At 59.9% G+C, this 25,795-nt stretch overlaps 2 protein-coding genes across 2 annotated transcripts in view; both read left to right on the forward strand.

The window, feature by feature from the left end:
* BRD9 (bromodomain containing 9) overlaps positions 1–5,416 on the forward strand; it is a 29,484-nt gene extending 24,068 nt beyond the window's left edge. The window contains exons 14-16 of the mRNA XM_021687086.2: positions 1,241–1,340; positions 3,684–3,857; positions 4,699–5,416. Coding sequence (XP_021542761.2) covers positions 1,241–1,340; positions 3,684–3,857; positions 4,699–4,796 — 372 coding nt within the window. The 3' untranslated portion in view covers positions 4,797–5,416. The remainder of the gene's footprint in view (positions 1–1,240; positions 1,341–3,683; positions 3,858–4,698) is intronic.
* Positions 5,417–7,914: 2,498 nt separating this feature from the next.
* Positions 7,915–25,581, forward strand: LOC110577690 (palmitoyltransferase ZDHHC11-like). The gene is made up of 9 exons (XM_021687098.1): positions 7,915–7,967; positions 8,171–8,246; positions 9,520–9,732; positions 14,300–14,478; positions 14,866–14,967; positions 17,914–18,038; positions 20,370–20,525; positions 23,093–23,202; positions 25,570–25,581. Exons 1-9 carry the CDS (start codon positions 7,915–7,917, stop codon positions 25,579–25,581), a joined length of 1,026 nt encoding a protein of 341 aa, XP_021542773.1.
* The last annotated feature ends 214 nt before the right edge of the window (positions 25,582–25,795 follow it).

A 25,795-nucleotide genomic window follows, 5' to 3' on the forward strand; every position in this document is an offset into this window, starting at 1 on the left:
CACCCAGAGAAGACTGTCTGATGGGAGAGGGCTCACACGCAGAGAAGGCAGCCTGACGGGAGAGGGCTCATACCCAGAGAAGACTGACGGGAGAGGGCTCACAGGCCTGGTGCCCCCTTGCTCAGTAGCAGGAGCTTCAGCTTCCTCTTCCAGGTTGCTGTGAGTCGCTGGGTGGAGGTGGACACCTGTCCGTGCTGTCCAGGCTGGTGGGGATCCTGCATGAGCTCCTGCTCCGGGGAGGGCAGAGGGTGGAGTGGGGGCATGTGAAATGCCCCTGCGCAAGCCAGGCCCACAGACTCTGCATCTGCCGTGATATGGACTCTCGTTTAACTATTTGGTGAAGAAACTGTTCCTCCAGGGCGTGTGTCAGGAGGGCACTGTTACTGGGCAGTAACTTCCCCTCAGTGACTTAGGATCCAGCACCAAGGTGAGAGTGTGACTTGGCAGAATTTGAGGGCCTTGGTGTCTTAGGTGGTAGATCTCCCTTAAAATACCAGAGATGGCTCTTCTATGTTTATTTTAAAAATAGCCATACATTGGGCGCCTGGGTGGCTCATTTGGTTGAGCAACTGCCTTCGGCTCAGGTCATGATCCTGGAGTCCCAGGATCGAGTCCTGCATCGGGCTCCTTGCTCAGCAGGGAGTCTGCTTCTCCCTCTGACCCGCTTCCCTTTCGTGCTCTCTGTCTCTCATTCTTTCTCTCAAATAAATAAAATCTTTAAAAAAAAAAATAGCCATACATTAGCTATTATGTCTTAGTATCTTTAAGCAACAAATGGGCATGGACAGTTTGTGCGTGGCGGGGCGTAGGTCTCGGGCAGCACGGCATTGTTTCTGTAACGATACAGAGCAGGAGCTTGGACACAGGAGAGGTGCAGGGGGTCCTGGGGCAGCCGCAGAAGGAAAGAGAACATGCTGGCTTGGAGTCTGCCATGCTGTTAAGTGTGGTCCCTGAGAAGTAGCCATGAGCACTTCAGATCCCGTGTGTCTGCCTGCTGCAGGGACCTGTCCCACATGCCCTCAGCGGCACCCACTCCTGAGCTCACCCCGGTGGTTGTGGGTTGCAGTGTGGACTGGACACTGTGTGGCCTCACCTGCTTCCCCGGGGAGAGCGGGCCTGTCCCACCTGTGGCCGCAGGGCACTGATGCCCCTGTCGCTCCGTTGAGTTCAGTAGCTGGTGTTAACTGCCCACCCAGTGACATCTCTCCTTCTCTGCCTGGTCTCTACCTGTCTCCCACAGGCTGGGGACTCGCTGGGCGACGGCAGCTCCGTCCTGGACTTCATGTCGATGAAGTCCTACTCTGACGCCTCTTTGGACATCTCCATGCTCGGCTCTCTGGGTAGGTTGTGCTGGGCACGCTCACATCATCAGGCTCCGCTGGAAGAAGTGGACCTGCTCTTGTCTCTGGTGCTGCATTAGTCTGCTGGGCGGTCCCCGGGGGCACGGGGCTGGTGCACTGAGGCCTGTCCTTGCTTCCAGGAGTCTGGCCGCCGTCCTCGGGACTCCCTCCCAGATGGTCCCAAAGCGGGGTTGCCCCAGTGGCCTTTCGGATGTCAGGCTCCATGTGAAGGATTGCCGGGGTCCCTCAGCCTGGTGGTTCATGCAGGGATGGGCTGCCTGCTTCGACTTGCTGTTCGTGCGTTGGTGTGTGCACGTGCGTCCCCACGGCCCCCACCACGCGAGACATCCTCTGTGCTCTGCATGGCACTCGGGCTTTTGGAGTGTCCCTGGCCACCCACCTCCCTGATGACCAGTGGTTCTCGTGGTGCTCCTCCTCCTCTCCTTTACTTTGGACACACCTGAGCTTTACTGTGGGGCTTCTCACCTGAGCGCAGTCCCCCCCCCCCCACCATTGCGTGTGACAGTGTCTGGAGACATCTTTGGCTGTCACACTTGGGGTGTAGCGCTTCTGACATTGAGGGGTGGGGGCCAGATATGCTGCTAAACATTCTGAAGCACAGGGAGCAGCCCCCCAAGAACGACCCAGCCCCAGGGGTCACTGCTGCCGAGGATGAGAAACCCTGCCTACGTCAGAAGTGGGTGTCGTCAGACCTGCAGAGTGTGTGAGGGCAGGTCTTGCTTTGTTATCCAGCTTAGCAGGCTCTGCCTTTGGTTAGAGTGTTTTTAGACTGTATTTAGTGCAGTAACCCTATCCAGTTCAGGTCTAATGTCTTGCTACTGGTGATTTTCCCAATTGTTTGAGGGTCCCCCGCCTACTGCCCCGTTTGCTGGTTCCCTAGGACTCCTGGGATTTGCGGCTCTGGTTTGTTAGAGCAGAGGGACAAACCAGGATCCACAGAGGGACAGGGTGCATGGGATGATTCTGGGGGGGGACCAGGTGGCACCTCCAGAGCCCTCTCTGCTTGGCACGTCTGCAGATCCCAGGCTCCTGGAAGCAAAGCAGGTGTTCTGTGGAAACCACATCGATTGCATGGACAGTTGAGGTGCAGGGAGCTCCTCTGTCACTGCAGTGGTAGGGACCCTTTGAGATCCAAGTTCACCAGCCAGGGGCCAGCTCTGCCTTGTGGGCTGGTGGTCTGAGACTGCAGAATTAACACTCTGCCAGCTACTCTTTGTGTTTAAGACTTTCTCCTTTTTACTGGGTTTTAGTAGTTTGGTTATGACTTGCTTTGATGTGCTTTTGTTGAAATTGATCTTCCCAGGTTCGGTTCAGTTTGTTGGCCCCCGGGGGTTTGTAGAGTTCATCAACTCTGGGAAGTTGGGCCATAATTGCAGCAGTCACCTGGGCCCCGGTTCTGCCGTTTGTCGCGAAGTCTCCTCTGCTTCGGGTGTGGCCGTCCCTTCCGCTGTGGCTGGCTTGCCGTGGCCCGTCCCGGGGTGGGGTGCAGGTCGCTAAGGACACCCTTCTCTCCCTGTCCAGGGGCTCCATCGGTTTTTCCAGCGTCTCCCCTTCTGCCCTTGCCGTTGTTTTCCTCTGCCTTTTGAGGAGCCAGTGCCCAGTCCCTGATGTCACGCCCGTCTTGTTCATGCCCTTCCTCCCTTGTTTGGTGGGGCCGTTTCCCTGCCCTCCGCTCTCCGGTAGCGGTTCATCACAGGCCAGACTGCGGCTCCGCTCTCGGGTGCTGTGTTGGGTCTTGTCTGACAGGCCATCAGCGACTTGAAGCCATCGGACCCTGTCCACGTTTTGCTTTGAGATGTTCTTAGGGTGGCCCCAAGCCACATTTAGTGTAGGCGGGACATAGTCCCACCATGGGGCCACACACTTCTGCAGACTTGGGCCACAGATTATTGCAGACATGTGTGAACTCCCTGGTGGGGTTGTGTCCTCTCATGCACACACAGGTCCCTCTCGGCCCAGACGTGGGAGCTCTCCAGGCAGCCCATCTTCACCAGCCCTCAGCCTGCCCACTGCCCAGGGCACCCCCTGGCTCTGGCCTGTGCCCTGTCCCAGTGTCTGCAGGCCTCTGTAGCACACACTGTCCTGCTTCTTACTTGTTTATGCCGGTGGGGGTGGGGGGCAGCAACTCTGTGTGTGAAATGGCTCAGATTTGACGTGGCACCTGGATTCTTGTCCACTCTGGCGGCCCTGCCCCGCCCCGCCCAGCTTCGCGCACGTTGCCTCCCATCCTGAGCGTGCACGGAAATGAGGGAGAGACCGTGCGGCATGCTGCGCTGGCCCAGGCAGCCGGATGCCTGATGTCCGTTCGCCCTGTTTGCACAGGGAAAGTGAAGAAGGAGCTGGATGCTGACGACAGCCACTTGAACTTGGATGAGACAGCGAAGCTCCTGCAGGATCTGCACGAGGCACAGGCAGAGCGCGGGGGCTCCCGGCCGTCCTCTAACCTCAGCTCTCTGTCCAACACCTCCCCCTCCGACAGGGACCAGCACCACCTGGGTAAGGTGGCCCCGGTCCCCAGCATCTGTCTTACTGTGCAGGTGCTGGGTGGCATCTGGGTAAAGGGCAGGAGCGCCGGCAATCCTGGCACGTCGGAGCTGATGCAGGCTGCGTGTCCAGCCTCCAGGACTCCGAGGGCCCTGCTCCCTCTCCAGGATGCCCCCTGCCCCCTGGGGTTCCGAATAACCTCTCCCTCGTCAGGCAGCTGCATGGGGGTGAAGTGTTTGAGTGGAATTTACTCAGTGTTAGGCATTGTGGGTCTTGTCTGTAAGGTGCTGGCCTTCCCCGTGTCAGGAACCGCATCCCAAGGCCCTTGGACTGGGCAGAACGAGGCCCCAGATGCTGACAGGCATGTTGAATTCACCTTTGGGGATGTTTGTTTCTTCCTGCTGTTCCTGTTTTTAGTCCTGAAACAGGGTGTTGAGAAGTGCTTTGTTCTTCCAGGACCCTGATTTGGGGAGAGCAGGTGACCTTCCTTGGCCTGGGGCCTTCTCTCTTTAATGAGTGACAGGGTGGGTAGGTGCATAGACCCCACCAGGATTTCGGCCCGTCCAGGAAGGGAACCAGATACTGCTCCCTGGCCTCTGGAATCTGCTCAGTGAGCTCCCCATGCCGCTCTTCCAGTCCCTGATCCCAGCAGTGACTCTGCAGGGCACCTCCTGACCTTGGGCAGTTGGGGGGCGCTTAACAGCTATAGACGTTTGAGTCCCAGCCCGGGGAGGTGAGGGGGTGGCCTGGGCCCCGGGAGAATGAGTCACAAGGACGTGTTCCCAGCCGGGGCTGAAGCACAGCGTGTGTGCAGACCCGTCGTGTGAACGCCCCATCTTTCCCGCACTTGCAGGAAGTCCTCGCCTCAGTGTTGGGGAGCAGCCGGAGGTGACCCATGACCCGTACGAATTCCTTCAGTCTCCAGAGCCTGCAGCTTCTACGAAGAGCTAGCCTTGTAGTCTTCCATTATTTTTTTAATTTTTTTATCTGCATGTACAGAGTTTTTGTCTTGAGACAAAGACTTTCCTTTTGTCCCCTTTGGCGAGCGGGAAGCAGCCCCGGGGAGGTGGTGAGTTGTGTCTGATATCATGTCGGCCGTGCTCAGATCCAGCGTTTCTGTGCACAGCCCTGTGAATCCTGAATAGTGGAGATCACACAGAACGGTGTGTGGCCGATGCGGTCGAGCCGGTGTGTGTCTGAGCTTCGCGCTGTCTGTAAAGCCCATCCGCGCGGCTGGCCTGGACACACCTTCCTGCCCCAGCGCCCTTCCTGAGAGCCCCTTGGGAAGCAGATGTACCCATGGCAGGGTTCCTGCCTGTTCTCTGCCCTGCCTGCCCCCCACGCCCCTGCGTCTCCGAGGGAGGTCATGGGGGGCTGCACCCTCCTGGCCCGGGACAGGCTCCGTGCTCCTGTTTCCTGTGCTGGTCAAGGCCTGCCTTCTGCTGGAAGACCACATTGCCTCCCAGCCACGGCCACGTGCTGTGTCTGGAGACCTTTCTGTCCCGATGTGTTTACCGGATGCCTGTTTACATTTGCGGAACAGAGATCTCAATAAAAACACAGAGTGATTGCGTGTAATTGTTAGTAGCGCTGTAAGTATCCACTTAGTGATCTTTTAGTGAAAACCTTTGTCAGGAGAGGTCGACAGCATCCGTTCGTGATGCTCGCCGTCTCCCCTCTCCTCTGCGTCTGGCCCAGGTCTCCCCCTGCAATGACGTCCAACTTGACTCACCCCGCACAAGTTCTGCTTGTGTTCCTTTTTTAGAAAACAAAATTAGGGACTGTTACGTCCTGGGGTGGAGTCAGTCCTGGGAGAGAGTGTGGACGTGAGGCAGTGGGCAGCACGACGTGCCCCAGCCCACGAGGCCACTGCCTGCCGGGTGAGCAGGGCCCCTCGCGGACGTCAGTAAGAGGTCGCCCAACGTTGCACAAGCAAGGCCGTGAAGGCAGAGTGCCGGCAGAGGAGTGAGCCCCCTGGGAGGGTGAAGCCCACGGTCAGGCTGCAGGCCTGCCCCCAGCGCCCCAGGTCTCTCTTTCCCGCCGTGGCGTGGGGGTGCGCTCTGCCCCGCCCAGGGCTCCGAAGGTGAGGTTCTGGGCAGGGTGTGGCCCTGGGTTCTGGTGCTGGAGTGGCCTTGCTGAGCCCCCGTTTCTCCCTGGCCCTCAGCCGGAGTTCACAACCATGCCTCTGTGACAGGGATGTGGCGCATGTTTGCAGGACCTGCTGAGACCGTATGAGCCGTGGAGCCCCAGACCCACCCCAAGGGAGTAGTCTCCAGCTCGAGGGCCCCACAGATGTGCCGGCAGCTGGAGGTGCCGCTCCTCACAAGCCTGTACTGCAGACGGGCAGATCGGGCTGGGCGGCTTGGAGACCCTGCTCTGGGCACGGCCTCTGCAGAGCCAGGGGCTGCTACTCAGAAGGCCACACACCCGGCGGAAGGGAAGACCAGGGGGGCGTCTGAGGACAGGAGGGCCCTCCGACCGATCTTTTTATTTCAGTGAAGGTCACATGATCTGAAATGAACCACTGACTGCTTTAAAGTGTGCAACTGAGTGACAATTGGTGCATTCACAGTTTTGTGCAACCAACACTTCTGTTGAGCTCCGCAATATTTCCATCACCCTGAAAGGAAACCCTGTCCCCATTAGCAGCGCCCCTCAGTCCCTCCTGGAGCCCCTGGTGACCACTCTGCTTTTGGCATCCATGGATCTTCCTGTTCTAGTGGAGTCTTACACTACGTGGCCTTCTGTGTTTGGCTCCCTTCCCTCAGCACAGTGTTCGATGTGTCAGTTTGGGCCCAGAGACCCCCTCCCCTTGCCACAGACCCCGTCAGGGCTCAGGCTGCTCCTGGGTATGTCACAGCCATGAAGCGGGTCCTGGGCTTGGGTTACCTCACTGGGCCCTCTGCTCGAGGAGGCCGGCAGGATCCCGGTCAGAACCCACAGATGCTCTCGGTGGTCAGATAACTGAGCAGGTGCCCAAGGTAGGGGTGTCCCTCAGAGCCACGCGAGCCAGGCATTGGCCACAGACCACACAGCAGGACCATGGCGCCTCGGCCACCATGTCAGCAGGACATGCCAGGGAGAGGGGCTGTCTGGGCCGACAGTGCTGGACGAGGGGGGTTCATCTTCCTGCTCTCTTCCTGCTGGAAGCTACACTCGGAGCAAGACCAGCGCTCGGGAGTTCGCGCACGTCAGCGTGTGTGCACGTGTGGGCTCCTATGTGCGTTTGTGTTCACGCATGTGGCGCGCCTGTGAGCGCGAGCATACGCGTTTATGCCCGGGCACGTGTGCGTGCACGTTTGTGTCAGTACCTGTGTGTAGATGTGTGCGTGTGAGGGCCTGCGCCCTGCCTGTCCTGCACTCTGCCTCGTTCCCCACCTGCCCCGCGGTGTCGACCTTGCGGGGGTGGGGCAGCTCAGCTGTGTGCACGGGGGTATTGCGGGCAGGCTCAGAGAAGCACCGCCTGTGATGAAGTTCGTGACTGACCTCGCTGTCAGGCAGGGTGATAATCGTCCTGGGGGGTGCTCCGCGCTCCATAAAAACTGTCGGCGCGGCTGCTGAGGGAACAAGAGTGGGTTGCGACGTGGGGGCCGATTGCACGCTTGTCCCGTTTGACTTTCTGGGCACGCAGTTGTGCGTGGGGAAGGTCCTGGTTGCCCTGGGCAGGGGGCTTATGCATGCTCTGGTTTTATGTCTGTTTCTTAATAGGCCCTGATGTTTGTAGCTTCTAAAGTTATTTTCGTGGAGCGGAGGTGTCTCTGAGGGAAGGTCATTTCTCAAAGGCGTGAGAGGCTCAGGTGGTTGTGGCTCTGGGTCCACCGTCTGCAGACTCGGGGTGCCCTGGGGTAGTGCCTTGCCGGCCCCACTCCTCGGCGGCCTCCTCCAGGGTCTGCTGAGCTGCGGGTCACTGGGTGTTGAGCTCACAGGCCCCCCCCATGAGGCAGCCTGCGCGCAGGTGTATCTGGACAAGCATGTTCCGTGCAGGAGGCGGAGACGTTGCTCATCACTTTGAAGGTCTGTAAAGACACCTTCCAGCGTCTCGAGCGAGGCATCGCTGCGAACAGGGACCATGGCCTTGTTGCCAACGCTCGCACATGTTGTCCGAGACAAGGCCTTTCGAAGGTGAGCGCGCCCCTGCCTTTGTGTTCAGTCCCCGCCGTCCACAGCCTCTGCTGTACCAGTGGCTGGGTTCTTGGGGCCCTGAGACCGTGGTCAGGCAGCCTGGTTGTCTGCCCTGGGTCTCTCTGGTGGCGCATTGGCCTGGCGGACAGTGGACGGTGGTGGCCGGCGGCCCAGCTGCAGAGTCTGTGGCTCCTACCTCACAGGGACACGGTTCTGGGTGAAGGTCAGCGCCCTGTGGTCCGCCGGCGCCAGCCCAGTCCTGCCCACGTGCAGGTGCTGGTGTGCAGGGTCCACAGGAGGTGGCCACTCTCCCCACTGCCTGGCTCCCCGGCCTCCAGCCCCCTCACTCCTTGGGGCCCCTTATCTGGGGCCCTGTCTCCTCCTGCCTACCTGTGGTCAGACCAGGCTGCCAGGATCAGCGTCCCCGTCATCCCCATGGATGTTTTGCTCCTGGAGATCTCCTGGGACATGTTGGGCTGGAGGGACAACAGGCTGGGTGGAGCAGGACTGACCCAGACATGAAGACGGCCTCGGCACCAGCCACGTGGCCCAGCTCCCCGCCCAGCAGAGAGGTCCCCAGGCTCCCCAGGAGGGCTCTCTTGGCTGCTCCAAACTGACCCCTGGCCCCTGCCCACTGGTTTCTCTTCATCTTGGGCCTGGCCCAGCTGCCTGGTCGGAGGCAGACCCCCTGGCCACCGCAGGGGCCACACACAGCCCACCCGGCTTGGGTGGCTTCCCCAGGGAGGCGTGTGTCCCCCCACCAAGGAGGGGTCGGGATCTGAGAAGGCCATGTGGGGGTCCTTGGGCCCACATGGGCACCGGAAATGTCCTGCACTTGACAGTTGAGACCCTGAGGGGAGGGGAGAGGCAGGGAAAGGGGCTGCTGAGCCATCCTCAGGAGAGACCCCTTCCCGGCACACTGTCCACATGCGCTTCACCCCCGCCTCTTCGCCTGCCCTGGCCCTTCTGCGGCTCCTGAAGGGCAGACTCGGGACACTGCTGTCCCACCCGACCTGGACGGAGCACGCGAGCCTGGGTCCCCGGAGCAGACTTGGCCAACAGGTCAAGCATCACGAGGAACCTTGAGATCGATGCCCCGGCCGCTGAAGCAGAGGTTGGGGGCCAGGAGCCTTCTGCTGGTTCGCCGAGGGGCTGCCGTGGGAGGTGGTGTAGTCGGAACTCGGGACGGTGTAGATGGACTCCGGCCTGGGGGTGCTGCCCGCCAGCCCGGCCTGTCTGGGACCCCTGTGCCTTCTCTGCACCCCCCTCCCCCCAGCAGGCAGTGGGGGCTCAGGGGGGCCAGCCCTGGCTTTATGAGGCACGTCCTTGGGTTCCGTCACTGCCGTGGCAACCAGGGGTCCTCACTTGGGTCTGGGTCCAGAGAGAGGCCCATGCCTTTCTGTCCAGCCTGGACCGGTGATCGGGTGGGGCAGACAGAGCCCCCCCCCCCCCGCCATCCGCCTCCAGAGCTGGGCAGCCCTGGGGTCCCCTTTGCCATGCAGGCTGCAGGAGGGGTCCACACACGGCCTGTCTGCCCCCTCCCATCTTGCAGATGGATTTGTGCAGCAGAAGCGGGAGACGGGTCGTCCCAGAAGCTGGGGGCAAGTGGGCCTCGCCCCCCCGCCTGTCCCGAGTGAATGGCTGGTCGAGGCCCCTGCACTCCTTCCAGGCGGTGGCCTGGGTCACGCTCCTCATCATGGCCATTGCCAACTTCGGCATCTTCATTCCCTTCCTGCCGCGTAACTGGAAGTACATTGCCTACAGTGTATCCTTTACTGTGGGAGCAGGGCCTGCTGTCCGAGGGAGGCCCCCAGAGCTGGCCTGTCCCCCTTGCCCCCCCGTCCCCTGCACCAAGTCACCCACAGGTGCAGCCCCTTGCCCTCTGACCCCGCTCGCCCTCTTCACCCCAAACACCCACCGTGGCCACAGCACCCCATCGATATCCTACATGTGTTCCTGTGTGGCTCACTGGCTCGGGGTCCTAGCTAAAAGCACGGACTTGCTCACCATCAGTTCCGGGAGAATGCTCCTGGTGGCGGGGGGCAGAGGGACCCTGGGGTGGGGCAGAGAGCCCTGAGGACAGGAAGGAGTCACACGGCCAGGGCGGACATGCAGACAAATGGACACAGCCCCGCAACGGCCACACGTGTGGTCGCACATGCTCTAGATGCTTGGGAAGAAGGGTTTCTTCCTCGCCTTCGAGCAGCCCGTCTGGCTCAGAGGCTGAAGGGTGCGTCCCAGGGCCGTGCATGGTGTTTCATCTCAGGGTCTGTCCGCAGGTCCACAGTGGGCTGGATCCAGCTGGCCGGGGTGGGGGAGCCACGCCAGGATCCAAGGGGGTGTGTTTAGAGGGAGACACTAATTATAACAGTGGCCCGTCTTCAGCCACTTGTCCCCGTGCTTTCTTGTTTGGTCCCTCTTACGACATAGGGTGGGTGGTGGCCGGACCTGGCAGAGAGCGCGAGCCTGCCAGCCGCTAGGACCCCTGAAGAGTAGCTCCAGGTGGGCAGACGCTGGGGACGTGGATGCACATGGGGCTGTCACGCAGGCTCCACGGTGCTGGGCCCCGCCCCCCGCCACACGGGCATCGCCCGCCTTGGTCCTTCCTCACGCCTTACCCTGTGGGTGGCGGATCCAGTTCCACGGGTGCACCCTTGTCTGGGGGCCACGCTGGTGGACTCCACCAGTGAGCCTCGCATCCACCGTGGCCTGACGTGCAAGCCCGCCTCCTCCCCAGCACCACGCGGCCCCGGCCTGGCCGCCTGCCCCTGCGGGGCCCGCAGAGTGCCTGGTCCACGGGAGCGGCGCCGGGGAACGTGGGTCCCGTGTGCCCTGGGCACGGCCACCCCACCTCCAGGCCTCTGGTGTGGGGGGGGCCGTGAGGCGGGGCCCAGGCACTTGTGTCTTTCACAACCAGCAAGATGGGCAGAGACCGTACCATCTCACAGCCAGCCCATCTTAAAATTTCTCCAGCGGTCCTCAAAACATGCTTTGCCAGGGGTTTTTAACCCAGAATCCAGTCACAGTTCACACTGGGCATGCGGTGATGGGTCTCCTGTCTCGGGCCCCGCACAGCGTCCACCGGCGCCCTGCCCCGCGGTGGGCGCCCTCCCCACGGCTGGGGCAGCCTGCAGCTGGGCCTGGCCCTCCCCGTCGGAGCCACCCTCTCGCTGGGGCTTGTGAAACAGTGTCACTCCGACCGCGAGCTCAGCTCACGCTCTCGTGCAGGAGACCCACCGCCCGCAAGCTAGGGGCGGAGGGAACGGAGCCCCGGACGCCCACAGGTGTGGGCGGGCTCTCCTGCCTCCCGCTGCCCCTCCTCATCTGTATCCTGATCCTGACTGTGGGTTTGCTCACCTGCTGGGTTAAAATCCTCATCTTCATTGTCCCTTGACCATAGCTCATCCTGTTTGGGGCCTTTTTGAGCTGCCCGTGTTCTTTGTCCAGGGGGCCCCCGGGGGACTCACCTGCTTTCGGGCCCAGAGGGGGCTTGGGCCTGGGGCCCAGTCTGCGCTGCCCCTGGCGCCAGCCCCCAGTGAGGGATTCTGGCCTGCTTGACAGGCGTCCAGGACTCAGGCTGCCCTGGGACAGGGTCTCTCTCTGCCCAGCACCCCATGGGGCAGGCGACGTCCCTCAGGCCCCTGCAGCCGCCTGGGCGCTGTGCTCTGGCCGCTGGGGGGCGCCGGTGTCCTTCGGTGCCTGCAGGGGTGGGCTGGGGCCCCAAGGAGGTGGGCTGGGCCGGGTTGCAGCCTCCGGAAGCCTCAGCACGGGAGGCAGACCCTCGGGTTCTTGGCTGACCCTCTGGGTCTGAGCTTCCCCCGCCATCCTGCAAAGGGAAGCAGCTCGGTCCCTGTTCCGTAGGGTCCACGGTGCAGAGGGGCTGGCGTCTGATGGGACGCGACTTAGTCTGAGGGCCGGTGGTGTGGCCCGGCCGAGAACCCCCCGGGGAGCTGCCGGGACCCTGCCGCTGACCTCCGGCTCTGACCCCAGCTCTGGCGTGAGGCAGACGTGCCTGGGGCAGTGGGGGCTCTGGGGGCGCCTCACCTCTTCCTGCTGCAGAACCGGAAGGACGGGAGGGCCTGTGTCCTGGGCTGAGCCCGCGCCTGTTTACCAAACACAGATTGTTGCTAGGGGACCGTGGCCTCTGGGGCAGGGCCTCCTGCTTACTGAGGGAGACCTCCTACCCCGTTCCTTTTGCTTTTTGTTATTCACGGGAAACTGAGACACTCTTATGAGAAGATGGCACTTGAAAGTGAGAGCGGGAACCCACCCACCCTGTGACACTTTCGGGGCTCAGCCCATGCTCACTGACATCTAGAACGTGTGACTGACCCAGTAACGGCCAGGCAGAATGGGGCGCCTTTTGCTGGTCCATATCATTCCTGTGGGTGACCTGGGGTCACCTTCTTGAGTGCTGGGCAGCGTTAGGTCAGACAAGCGGGTGGCCTGTGTTCTTGCTTGGGCAGCTTCATGCTCGAGGAGGCTGTCGGGGGACTTGACCTACAGCATGGGGGTGCTGGAAGCCACACCCCTTTGTTTCTGGGGGACAGGTTCTGGGGGCGGCCTGACGAGGGCACCTGCAGGGCTCAGACATCCGGGGGGATCGGCGGCGGGCAGCTCCGTGTGGCTAGCCCAGCGGCTCAGGTCAGGTGCCTCGGGCGCCTGCACTTTGAGGGTCAGAGTGTGGGCCGAGCTGTCCCCACACTGTGTCCCGGGCGGTGGTCTCGTGCGAGCCGAGTGTAGCCATGGGGGCAGAGGGCTTTGAGCACACATCCCAGCCCGGGCCTTACCTGCTGCCGTCCCGTGCTCCCTCCTGGGCACCTTGCCCGCCCGTTTCTGAGGCAGGCGGAGGAAGGGGCCGCACCTGGGCCACAGCGGACTTCCTGCTGCATCGTATGTCCTGCAGCTCAGGACGGGCTCCTGTTGCCCCGGTAACCACACAAACACAGCTCTAGGGAGCAGGTGCAGAGGGACGGGCAAGCCAGCACCATGCCGGTGTCTCCAGCTGTGACCGTGAAGCCCGGCCCAGCCCCTGACCACCCGCCGGCTGCCCACACCATGCATGGAACAGGGCCATGGTCTGCTCAGCAGTGGAGTAGGGGAGGCTCACGCCCTAGCCAGCCCTGCAGGGTCTGGTGGCCACACGCAGGGCCTTGGTGTCTCTGCACCCCCTCCACGGCCCTGAGGGATCTGGTCAGTCCCTTCCTCCTGCAGGTCTCCCAGGGCCTGGCTTGTTCTCAGCTGCCCCTCCAGCTGCCCCTGGCCTGGGCACCAGCCTCCCGGTCTGTCTTGGCCCTCAGCTCACTCTCGCCCACCCTCCTGACAGCCACGCTCCCCCAGCAGGGCTGGCTCCTGTCGCCTCTGTGCCTACGTCTGGCACCCAGAGCCCTGGGTCTATACTGGTGCCTGGAGGCTAGAGGATGAGGGGCCATGAGCAGGTCTGGCCAGAAGTACTCAGGCTTGTTGTGCAGTGGCCTTCACGGAGGCAGGCCCATGCGGAGGCCGAGCGCTGTTGCCTGGTGGGCGACAGAGCCCGGACCACAACAGTGGTGGAGCATGAGAAGGACCCCACGGGGGCTGCCCGCAGAATGGAGCTATGACCCCAGCCCCTGCTCAGAGCCTGCAACCCCCTAAAATCACGGCAGAGCGTTGTGCACATGGCTGGTCATTTCCCCCACCACACCCTGGAGCCCGGCCTGTAACCCTGAGCCCTCCTGCTCGGAGCCAGTCTGGGGAAGCAGGGCAGGGCTGACAGGGAGGCGGCCTCCACCTCTTCTGTTTGGTTTCCATGGGGACGGTGTGTTGGTCCCGAGGTGGAGGAGGAGGAGAGGGTGAGATCCCAGGGCCTGGTTTTACCCTGGATGCCATGGAGGGCGTGGGTGCTGGAGAGCCGGAGGGGCCGGGGGCGGGGAAGACGAGACGAGACGGAGGCGCCCCACAGAGACTGCGTGTGGGCCCTTCCTCCCCACCTTCGTTTCTTGATGACACGCCTGCCTCCTAACCCCACACCTGCTCTTGGAGCTGCCCGAAGAACCCCCACACCTCCTTCGGCACCCAGCATGGTGCCCACCCCCTGCTGACCCTCAGGCCCCCTGCAGGCACCTCCAGGGCCCTGCTTCCAGCGGGAAAGCCTATCTCCGGCGCGAGCGAGCGTCATCTCTCGTGGAGGAAGGACTGGGGGGCACGCTCTGTCGGCCGCAGGGGTGTGAGCGGACCGTCCTGGGACTCGGCCCTTGGCCAGCTCCCGTGGCGCTGACGGCAGCCACCCTGAGTGGGCACCCTCGCTGTATCGTCGATGCCCGGCTGCATGTTCCTTGACGCCCCTTTCCCAGGTGAACGGCGGGCTCTTCTTTCTCCACTTCTTAGTCCACTTGATTGCAGTTTCCATTGACCCGGCTGAAGCCAACGTGAGGTTCAAGAAGAACTACTCCCAGCCTGTGCCGACCTTCGACCGGTCCAAACACGCACACGTGATTCAGAACCAGTACTGCCACCTGTGTGAGGTCACTGTGTGAGTGCCCGGGTGTGCGGGCAGGCGGCACCTCGGCTTCCCATCGGCTGGCTGGCACTGCTCTCCTTGGACAAGGAGCCGTGGCCCTCAGACGCACGGGGCCCCCCCGATCCACACGCCCCACCAGACCTCCGCCCGGGCTGGTTGCGGCTTCCGTGGGCGGCCTGGGAGGGAGGCCCGTGGCTCAGGGTGGGATCTGAGCCCAGCTTCCCAGCTCGATCCCTGGCACCATGTGGCAGGCATGGCCAGGGGAGGCCACCCCACCTCGGGCCTGGTCCTCCCGGCTGCCCGCCTCCCCGCCACAGGCGGGCGGGGGCTTCGACCCTGTCGTCCTCCTGCACACGCTGCCAACAGGCTGGTGGTCCTCAATTCTCCCTTCCCTTCCAGGAGCTCGAAGGCCAAACACTGTAGCGCCTGCAACAAGTGTGTCTCTGGCTTTGACCACCACTGCAAATGGCTCAACAACTGTGTGGGGAGCAGGAATTACTGGTGAGGGGGGCAGGAGGGAGCTGGGGGGGAGGGGAGACCCAGGTGTGGGGGAGGGGAGAGCCAGGTATGGGAGCAGGAATTACTGGTGAGGGGGAAGCTGGGGGGGAGGGGAGACCCAGGTGTGGGGGCAGGGTGAGGAGTCCAGGGCCCCAAGAGAGGGCTTCTGCAGGCTGGGGGCCTCATGGGTGAGGGGGTGAGGGCCATGGCAGTGGGGGGTCACGTGCTGTCCTCTGTCCTCCTGAGCCACGGGCCTCCCTCCCAGGCCGCCCACTGGAGTCACCCCTGGATGTGTGAGGTCCAACCCGTGGGAAGGGGCGCGGGCTGAGCTGCCTCGTCCTTGACCCGCTGGCCTGGGCCCGGCCACATTCTCCCAGTGAGGCTGTCCGAGCACAGAGGATGGGGGCCCAGGCTGCACTGGGAGCGAGCGTCTGGGCCTGGACGGACTCAGGTGCAGGGCCCCTGAGCATCGCCAGGACCCCACGGGCTGGGGCCTGGGCTCTGAGTCGCCAGGAGGGGCAGCAGAGCTCCCTGCACTCATTCGCACTGGCCCGCGCTGGCTGGTGACGCGGCCGCCAAGGGGCTCCCCTGCTTCCCCACCATCCCGTGGCAGACATGCCGCGTGCACCCAGTCCTGGAGCTGGAAGACCATGTGAGAAATGCGCGGCTGGCTCAGGCCTGAAGAGGATTGCTGCTTTGAGCAGAAGGAAATACAAAGCTCTCATGATTAGAAAAACCCAGTCAGCACTGGGGGACTGGGAGTGCCTGGGAGCCCCCGTCCCACCTCCTCCCTACAGAAGAGAAGCCCTGGGCTAGCGAGGGTGGGGCGGGCCGCCGCCTCACACTAGCAGGGCTCTCTTCTCCTCTGGACGCACCTCCTCAAGGCCTTGCTGCCGCGAGCTGGTCGCCTTGAGGCCCAGTCAGCCGTCGGGGGACAGGGGACGCCCTGCAGGACTGAGTGGGCCAGGCCCCACAGGGCACGCAGGGTGGAGCTCAGAGGGCCTGACGGGGCTCCAGGCACAGCAGGCTGAGGGGGTTCCCAGCAGGGCGAGAAGCCCCTCGACCGCGGGTGAGCCCCAGCAGCCGTCCTGGCAGCCACTGTGCAGGGTCAGCAGGAGGGAGCAGGTGCCTGGCACACAGCAAGGTGGGGGCTGTGTTCCTCGGAAGGAGCACGCAGAGGTGAGGCAGGGGTCAGGGCGAGCACAGGGCCGCCGTCTGTGTGCATCTGCCCCAGATTCCCTCTTGTCCCTTCGACCATCCGGCAGAAAAAGCAAGAGGGAGTGACTGCCTTTAAAAGACGGTTTGTCCAAAAAAGTGGGCAAAGCCTGACAAGCCAGCAAGCCAGGTCTTCACAGAGAAAGGGCTGGATTAGGTGCTGCGGTGCCCCAGATGCAGGAATCAGGGAAGGAAGCGATGCTTCGTGTCCTGAACGTCAGTTGGACGGGCTTTGGCCCCCCCCATCGGGAACGCTGCCTCTTGCAGGTGACAGCAGGACAGGATGGCCGAGGGGCTTCCAGCCTGGAGGGGCTCCCTGGGCTCCCCATACCTGAGCCAGGTATGGGGCCAGGCCCGTGCCCCCTGCAGCTTGGGGACACACAGGACTGCGCAGGAGACGCACCTCGGGGGGCTTAGTGAGGGGCCACGATGCGACGGCCCTCGAGCCAGCAGCTCCCCAGGACCCCAGGGCCATGCTCCACATGCACCCGACCCTTTGGGAATGCTCACGTTTTAGCTCTCCACCTAAAGATGTGTGTAAGGAACCCTCAGGAAGTTCTGGAGAAGCATCATGGAATCAACTGAATTCCAGCTGAAGAAAACACGTTGAGATTGAAACTGTTGAAGGAGTGGCTTCCTTCAACGTCACAACAGCAGAAAGCCTGGAGGAAGACCATGCCGTGGGAGCATATTCCAAGAATTGCCGACCACAGTTTATTTTCTGGATGGATGGATCATTCTCTGGGTCTTCTGAGCCAGGCAAGGGGGCAGGAGTGATTTTGGTCTAATGCCAAAGCACAAGATGTCGATTGTGCCCAAAAGTGTGTCTGGCCCCAGGGAGGGTGTGTGGAGATGACCCACTGTGAGCTGTACCCGGCCAGGCACCTGTCATGGTGCCCCCTGGCCTCCCCGACCCAACCTGGCTTCAGTGCCCTTGATGCAGGGACAGCACCAGGACCCCCACCACGAGGAGGAACCGCCAAGTGCTCTTCCAGAGGGACTAGGCTTTGAGCTGGAACTGTCTTGCCTGCTTTCCATCCTGTCTATACTGCTGCACGCACACCCTGAAGTTTTCCTGAATGAGGAGACAAACGTGTTTTCCTTGGCCACTCAGAGCAAACGGTAGAATACAAGAAAATGCTTTCAAGCGTAAAAAGTACCTCAAACGATCTGCAGATAATACTGGGGTTACTTGCTCTACCAGCTTTTGAAGTAGCAAATCCGTTACGCCATAGTTAGGATACAAACAGAACAATAGAAAGAGTGAAATTAATTAAAAAAAAAAAAAAAACCATCCGATTCTGTTCAGTGGCAGTGGTCACGACCCCAACTCCAAGCTAAGAGCCACAAGGGCTCATTGTCCACAATTCTGTGACCGGGAGGGAGCCCCCGGTGAGCAGCGGCCTGTATGTGGGGGATCCGTGCCCGCCCGCCCCACATGGCCCAGAGCCTCTGTGTCCCTCCCTGTGAGCCAGGGTGGCCCCTCCTCACACCTTGTGGGGGTTGAAGGGGAGCACGTCTGTAAGCCATGAGGCACAGAAAACGGAGGTGCCGTCAGGACGGCCGCAAACCAGCAGCGTCCCCTGGAGTGCTCCAAAGAGGCTCGAGGGACAGGAGACGGGAAGAAGGCTGGGTCTTGGGTTCGGGGCCGGGGACACCCCGTGCAGGTTGCCGCACTTCCGGGGCTGTGGGTCAGCCGGCCCTGAGCCCGGCTTACCTCTGCCTCTCCCGCAGGTACTTCTTCTTCTCCGTGGCCTCCGCCTCGGCCGGCCTGCTCTGCCTGATCATCATCCTGCTCTACATCTTCATCCAGTTCTTCATCGACCAGGAGGAGCTCCGCACGCACCCCTACTATGAAAGTACATGTGGCTCCTCTGTGGCCTTGTTTCCTCTTGGGTCACTCGCAGGTGTTAGCCTGTCCCTCCAGCCACCTCGGCGGTAAAGCCTTCCTTCTGGGGGGCGTCAGCCTGGCCTGCCCCTGGCTGGGTGAGCGACGTGGCTGGGCAGCAGCAGGTTCAGGGCCCGCGGGTGCTGGCTGCCCAGAGACCGTGCTCCCAGGTAGTGCCAGGCGTTGGAGGGGGCCCTCCGCCCCATCACCCTGCAGCTGATCTGGGTGGGGAACAGGGACGGGTGGGAGGACAGGGCTGCCTGGGGACGGGTTCTGGCTGATGTGTGGCTGCAGGTCTCTGCTAAGTGGTGCAGGAGCCTGGCCTTGGGAACAGATGTGGGATTGGATGGGGCCTCAAAGTTATGTCCATGATCTCACCCTTGGACCTGGGACTGTGACCTTATTTGGGGGAAGGGTCTTTACAGATGTGATTAAGGATCCTGAAATGATCATAGGTTACCCGGGAGTGTGTGTGGAGGGGTGCTGGGTCCGTTGAGAATATCTGTATAAGAGACTGGAGGGACACGGCCACAGCCCAGGGGTGCCTGAAGGCCCAGGAGCTGGAAGATTGAGGACAGATCCTCCCCTACAGCCGTGGAGGGAGCTGGCCTGCTACACCCTGACTTCCAGTCTCCATGTCTGCTGTTTAAGCTGCCCAGTCTGTGGCCATCGGTCACAGCAGCCCCAGACACTGATGCAGGGAGGACCCCTGGGGACCGCCTCCTTTGTCTGTCCTGAGTGCCCAGGGACCTCAGCCCTTAGGGTGCAGAGCAAGGCTGCCTTTCTCAGCCCAGGCCTCTCTCCAGAGCACATCATGGCCCAGCACATAGAGCAGGAAAACAGAGGACCTTGTCGCTCAGCTCAGAATGTTCCAGGGACCCGCACTCAGCCCAGGCTCCAACATCGCTGTAAGGCCCAGCATCGGGCTCCAAAGCGGGTATGGACAGTGCCCTCCTCCCAGGAAAGTGAGCAGCCCGCAGAGCCAGTGATGATCTGCTGGTGGGACCGAGCCCCCACGCCTCCCTTCTCCGGAGCCTGCGCCATTGGAGGGGTCCTGCTGCTGTGCAGCCTCTTCCTGGGGGGGCTGTGCCCTGTGCACCTTCACCCCGAGGCCCGCACAGCACGTTGTGGCATGGACTTTCTGACCTGCATCTGCTCCAAAATGCATCGGGTTATTTCTACGGTAAAAGGGAACAACAGGGGTCTCGTTGAGGCCAGGCCCCACTCAGAGGATGTGCACACAGCCAGCTGGAGGCCTCTGCCTGCCACCCCTCCTGACAGTCTCCACATGCAGCCTAAGCCAGAGGGCTAGCCGGAGCCGCAGCCTCCAGAACAGTCAAGGCTGGGCACTGGGGCTTCCACGTGTAGGCCCGCCCCACCACGTGGCTTCTCAATGCCCCTACACACTGCATCTGGTGGGCGGCGACCTCAGCACACCCCAGTGCCCAGAGCAGCACCTCTGTGCGTTTCCTGATGGCCTCCCGACATGGGCGTTAGCTGGGCTGGCACTGCTGTGCGCCAGGAGGACATAGGGCAGGGTGACCCTGGCCTCTCTCTGGGACTTGCAGGCTCTGGAACCACAGTGGGACCAGCTATACATGAATGCCTGAAGACTGAGGCAATCTCCTGGGTTTGCTGTTCCAGAAGATTCCACGGGGCTGCTCAACCACAATTCCCTGGGACACTTTGCTGTCATTGGTGGGAACTCATCGAAACATCACCAGCTAAAGGGACAAGCGTGCGGTCCGCCACCCCACGGTCCAGCCAGCCCCACGCACGCACGCGGCCACACAACACAGTGGGCCTGGCAGCCACCGTTTGGGGCGTCACATAAGGGGCTGGAGTCAGGGCATTTCAGACGGAATTCTACCTCATGGGCCTGCCTGCAGATTCGTCAGTGCTTTTCTTACACTTAAGTTTGGGGCACAGAGGACCATGTTCTGGAATTGCCCCGAGGCGCTGGCTACAGCCTTCTGGTCCTCTGTGACAGTGGCTGGTTGAGAATGGGGAAGGTCCAGCAAGGACCAGCGAGGACCTGGCTGACGGGCAGGGTGGGTGTTGGAGCCAGGCAGGGGTCCAGGCTCTGGGACCTGGACACTTAGTTAACTTCCTCCAGCCCCCAAAAGTGGGATTGTCAGGGAGCTGCAAGTGCACTTAGGTAGGGCAGGGCACACACCTGGGCAAGGAAGAAGAGCTCCCTTGGGCTGGTTTCCTTCTCCCACCACCGAGCTCTGTCTCCCGAGGAGAGGTGCAGCCATGCCCCGGGTGCTGGACATGGTGCATGTCTCCCTTGCTTCCACAGAGGTCTCCAACAAGAACACTTGGATGCTCTTCCTCCCCCTTTTCCCTGTAAAGACAAAGACCCCAGTGGTCCTGGGCATTGGGGTGTTCGTGCTGCTGTTGGACATCGTCAGCCTCCTGCTGCTTGGGCACCTGCTTATCTTCCACCTCTACCTAAGTATGTGTCCCAGCCCCTTGAGTTCACATGTGTCCCAAGGCAGAAGACTGCTCAGCTGGCCCCTGCCAGAAGTGAGCACAAAAGACAAATCACAGGATGGGAAGAGACACCCCTTGAGGGACAGCAGGGCTCGTTCTGTTCTGAGGCCTGCAGAGACCGTGAGAGGGGTTTTCAGAGCAAGTTAGAATGTTCAGAGATAAAGGAGCAGAATCTGAGGCAGGAACAGGGCACCTTGAAAAAAGAACAGGGGATTTGGAAAAGCACCAAATCCTAACAATGAGAAACAGTCAACCAGTGGCAGGGTATCTGCTAACCACACTCACCGCAGGGAGCCTGGTTTTCTGATGTCCACACAGCAGTGGCACTGCAGGCTCCACTGCTCCTGGCATGGGGGGTGAGGGCAGGACTTCCGCACCCCATGAAGCCCTTCCTTGAATGTACCTTACTCCGTGTGGCCTCTGTGTGGGAGAGGGCAGCACCAGCGGGCTCTATGTGGCTGCTGGGCTGGTCTGTGCAGGCAGTGTCCTCATGTCCTCTGTGGAGCCAGGGCCAGATCGGCCCAGGCCCTTCCTAAAGCTTCTGCACACTGGCCGAGGGGGAGAGGGGTACATTTGGGGACAGTGTCCCGGTCACAGCATTCATGATAGCCAGCAGGTGGCAAGTTGGGCAGGTCCAGAAGCCTGCTGCAGCCACTCAGGATGGTCGGATGCAAGACTGGAGAACAAGTCCACGGGACTCACGGCTACCTGGAGATCTGAGGAGAGGGACCAAAGGGCCCCAACTCAGGCACCCGGGAGGGTAGTGGTGCCATGGTCACTGTGGGGGTATGCACAGGAGACCCCTGGAAGGGAGAAGCACACCGAGCTTGGGGCTCAAGGTGTCCCTTATAGGGGATTTGGACATCAAAGAACAGACTTCTAGAACAAAGTTGGGATATTAGCTCTTGTTAGTTAGAGTAAAATTCCCCTAAAATGTAGCTGCTTGAAACAACAGAGTTAGTGCCTCGCAGTTTCTGTGGGTCCCCCAGCCCTGCTCTTCCATCAGGTGCCAGGAGGGGCCGCGGTCTCATCCGATAGGGGAGGATCCACTTGTAGGCTCATCACCAGAGCAGTGGCAGGTCAGTTCCTGACCTCAGTTCCTTGTGAGTTGGTGGCCGGTGCCTCCTGCCGCTCCTTGTCATGCGGATGCTCCAACACAGAGCATCTTAGCATCTTACAATGGGGCAGCTGGCTTCAGCTGAGCAGACAAGAGAGAGGCAAGAGAGGGAGCAAGACAGAGCCAGCCTTTTGTAACCCAGTCATGGAAGTGACGCCCCATCACCTCTTCTGCAAGGCACTGGGGTCAGCCTGCTCTCTAGGGGATGGGACTACATGAATGCCCTGACGTGGGGGGACACATCAGAAACTGCCAGCCACTGGATGTGGGAAAAGGACACCCGACGAGTCTGCAGCACATGAGTCGGAGTGGGAACGTTGGTGAGGGCCAGATCTCCCGGGAAGACATGCAGATGTGGGAGTGCCGGCAGCAGGGGTGCGGGGAAAGCCACCTTCACACAAGCGGGAGAGAGAGCATCCCAAAGGGCAGTGGCCCGAGCTCCTGTGTTAGAGCTGCTAAGGCCGGAGGGAACACGGTGGACCCTCCCTCAGTGCACACTGTGCTCTGGCTCAACCGCATCTCCTCTTGTTACCGTCAGATGATGAGTGTGAGCTCTGGGAAACACACAGTTGTGCTTACCGTCTGATGGTGACGGTAGCTGTGCAAATCCATGCAAAAGAGTGAGTGTTTTCACTAGCATGTAACCAAGTGCAAGTTTATACCCTCCAACAGATACAGATTCTGATGTGAAGAATGCAGCAAGAACCAGGTGGAGTTAATTGAGAAAGAGAAGCCAAAGCAAACAAAAACAAAAGCGCTTGTACAAACCACCCAGGGAAGGGGATGGGCTGCGTTCTGCAGGAGCTCACTCCACCTGGGAAGAAGCCTCTGAGGGCTCCACGGGGGTGTGTGGAGTGGCCCCCCCTCCGTCTGCTCCTCGAACTGCAAATAGGCTTCTGTGGGTGGCCTTCTCACTTTCCAGAAATAATTAGAAGCCATCTGTCCTCATGTTTGTTAGTTTTAGGAAAAGAGAAATGGGAAGTTGGGCGCCTCCACTGAAGCACATGGCTGAAACAGGCACAGAACCCATTTCATGAATAGTGCTGTCCACTGAGAGGTCTCAGATGCTCTTTCAGTGACCTGGGGTGCTGCTACCACAATGCTGGAGCCAGTGGCTCAGCCCAGCTGAGCTGGGCACAGCCTTCAGTGTAGGTCCATGTTGACTTTGCAGGCCTGGGAGGCAGGCAGGGCAGCTGTTCCTGGGGTGGGGGGCCTCAGGCCTTGGGGGTATGAGGAGCTGCTGTCTGCTACCCACAGGCCAGATGGGCTCTGGTGTGGCCATCAGCAGCGCCCCAGTGCTCCAGGTTAGGGAGCAGCTCCCAGCACCCTGGGGGGAGCTCTGGAAGGCCGGGTTGTGGCACGCAGGCCGCTCTGCTTGCGTAATTGCTTGTTTCCTCCTCTCTCCTGTCTAGTGGCCAAGAAGTTGAGCACATTTGATTACATGACACAGGGCCGCCAGCAACAGACTCCAAAAGCTTCAGCAGAAAAGGAAGAGCTGTCCTTCCAAACAGGATTCCCACAGGTACCAGGTGTCCCTCTGCTTCACCATTCATATTATCTAGGCCTGGGACAATGCCCAGGGTCACCTTGCAGCTGGGACTTCTCAACCACAATCCTTTGTTTCTATGTTGGCACAGTCCTCTGAGTCTGTCTGTGTGTATATGTGAGTCTGCATGGTGTGAGATGCAGTGCATGTGTGGTTGTGTGTGTATGTGTGTTTGGAGTGATGCAGTGCATGCTTGTGTGTGTGACTGTATGAGTGTGCATGATGTGTGTGATTCAGTGCATGTGTGTGTGGTTGTGTGTGCATATGTGTGTGATACAGTATGTGTATACATGTTGTGTGTGATGCAGTATGTGCATGTGCGTGGTGTGTACAATGCAGTGCATGTGTGTGAGTGTTTGGTGTGTGCTGTGCACGTGTGTTATATCATTTCTACATTCACTATCTATAAAATCAAGCCAGCGGGGCTGACTCCTTTTAGGGCCACATATTTCCACAGCTGCTTCTCATCAAAATTAAAAACATTTGCTTTTCAAAAGGTCACCATTAAGAAAATGAAAATATAAGCCACAGGCATAAATGAAATAAATCATACACTTGTGTCCAGAAAATAAAGAGAACTTTCAAAATTCAATTATAAGAAAATGACCCAGTGCTTTAATTTTTTTTTTTTAAAGATTTTATTTATTTGACAGAGAGAGATACAGCGAGAGAGGGAACACAAGCAGGGGGAGTGGGAGAGGGAGAAGCAGGCTTCCCGCGGAGCAGGGAGCCCAATGCGGGGCTCGATCCCAGGACCCTGGGACCATGACCTGAGCCGAAGGCAAACGCTTAACGACTGAGCCACCCAGGCGCCCCAAAGTGCTTTAATTTTTTAAATGGGCAAAAGATTTGAACCAACTGTTCTCCAAGGAGGGTCTGTGGGTGGCAAATAAGCACACAAAAGATGGTCAACGTCATTTACCATTAAGAAAACACAAAACCACAGTAAGATACCATTACACACCCACTGGAATGCCTGTAATCAGAAGGATGAACAGTAACAAGTGTTGGTGAAGCTGTAGAGATAGAAGTCTCATACATTGCTATTGGGGAGATCCAATTAGATCACTTTGATAAGAAGTTTGGCATTTTCTTAAAAAGTAAAATCTAGGAATGCCCGGGTGGCTCAGTCGGTTAAGCAGTGGCCTTCGGCTCAGGTCACAATCCCAGGGTCCTGGGATGGAGCTCCTCATCAGGCTTCCTGCTCGTAGGGGAGCCTGCTTCTCCCTCTCCCTCTGTCACTCACCCTGCTTGTGCTCTCTCTCTATCAAATAAATAAATAAAACCTTTTTAAAAAAGTAAAATCTATACTGGCCATTTAAGTGGGCAATCCCACTCCCAGTTTCTTACCTAATAGAAGTGAAAACACGGGTATTCCTGTAACAAGGGTGCTATCCCCCAGTGAGATCATTTCCCAGGACCCAGGAGACTCTGAGGTACCATTACTCAAAATTAACTAATAACTGACTTGAATTTTGTATAATAATTTCACTGTCAACAGTTTTTTTCACTTTATGAATTTTTATCGCCCACAGCAAGCAGGTGATGACCAGAGTTCATCTGTACACAGGTAAGTTTGTAAGCTTACTAGAGTTGTTTTATCTGTTTGAAAAATACTATACGCTCTTAAGAGTTTTGCTTTAAAAAGTCTTCTTTACTCCAAGGTTATACAGATATCCTCCATATTCCTTGCTAATATTTTCATCATTTTTATTCACGTTCTTTGTATTTTGGTTTCCAAGCTATCCTGAATTTGTTTTTGTGTTCACGAAGACAGGGCTTAATTACCCTAGCCAGCTCCAAGGGCATGGTGCGCCCTGCTCCCCTGGGAGACCCTCTTCCGGGCGCGCCCGCCCTGAACGTCCGGCAGGTGAAACACCCCCCCCCTTGGCATTTTTAAATTTTTCATTGCTCTTGACAATTCTTTCACGTTTTTATCTTTCCACGTAAGCTCTAAAATCCTTTTGTGCAGTTCCAAGACACGCAGAGTTCTAAGTGCAGTTACATTAAACATTCCCTTGACATGGGAGGGAGCGAGGCCACGGGGTCACAGCTCCACGCCCCGAACCGCCCCGGAAGTCGGTCTCCCCCGGGGGAGCGGGCCGGAAGTGCCGCCGCAGGCTCCGAGGTGTACGCGGAACTTGGTCCTGCGCGGAAACCTGTGCGGGGCGGCTTTCGCGTTCGGGCGGAGTGGGGCGGGGAGAACGGACCGCGCCCGCTCACGCGCGACCAGGTGTCTAGGGGGAAGGAGCGTTCGCTCCAAATATCCCGCTTCTTCCTTCTGCATTTGTTTCCTTAGACACCGGGTAGCGATACTGCTGTGAAAACCCGGGTCCTTTATAGAGTTTCACCTGAAGCATCGCCTCGCTGTGGTCCTTTACGTACAATCTGAGCACATTGCCTCGCCCTGTCCAGCTGGGTGCGAGCCGCCTCCAGAAACAACCGAGACTAAACCCGGTTTCGGACAGTCGGTGCAGACGCAGCGCACGGGCTGGGGACCTGCAGAAGGGGTGCGCGCGCCGCGCAGGGCCCGGGGACCCGCAGAAGTCCCGGGGTGGACGCGTCCCAG

Source organism: Neomonachus schauinslandi, chromosome 7 (assembly GCF_002201575.2).
Source record: "Neomonachus schauinslandi chromosome 7, ASM220157v2, whole genome shotgun sequence".
NCBI lineage: Eukaryota > Metazoa > Chordata > Mammalia > Carnivora > Phocidae > Neomonachus > Neomonachus schauinslandi.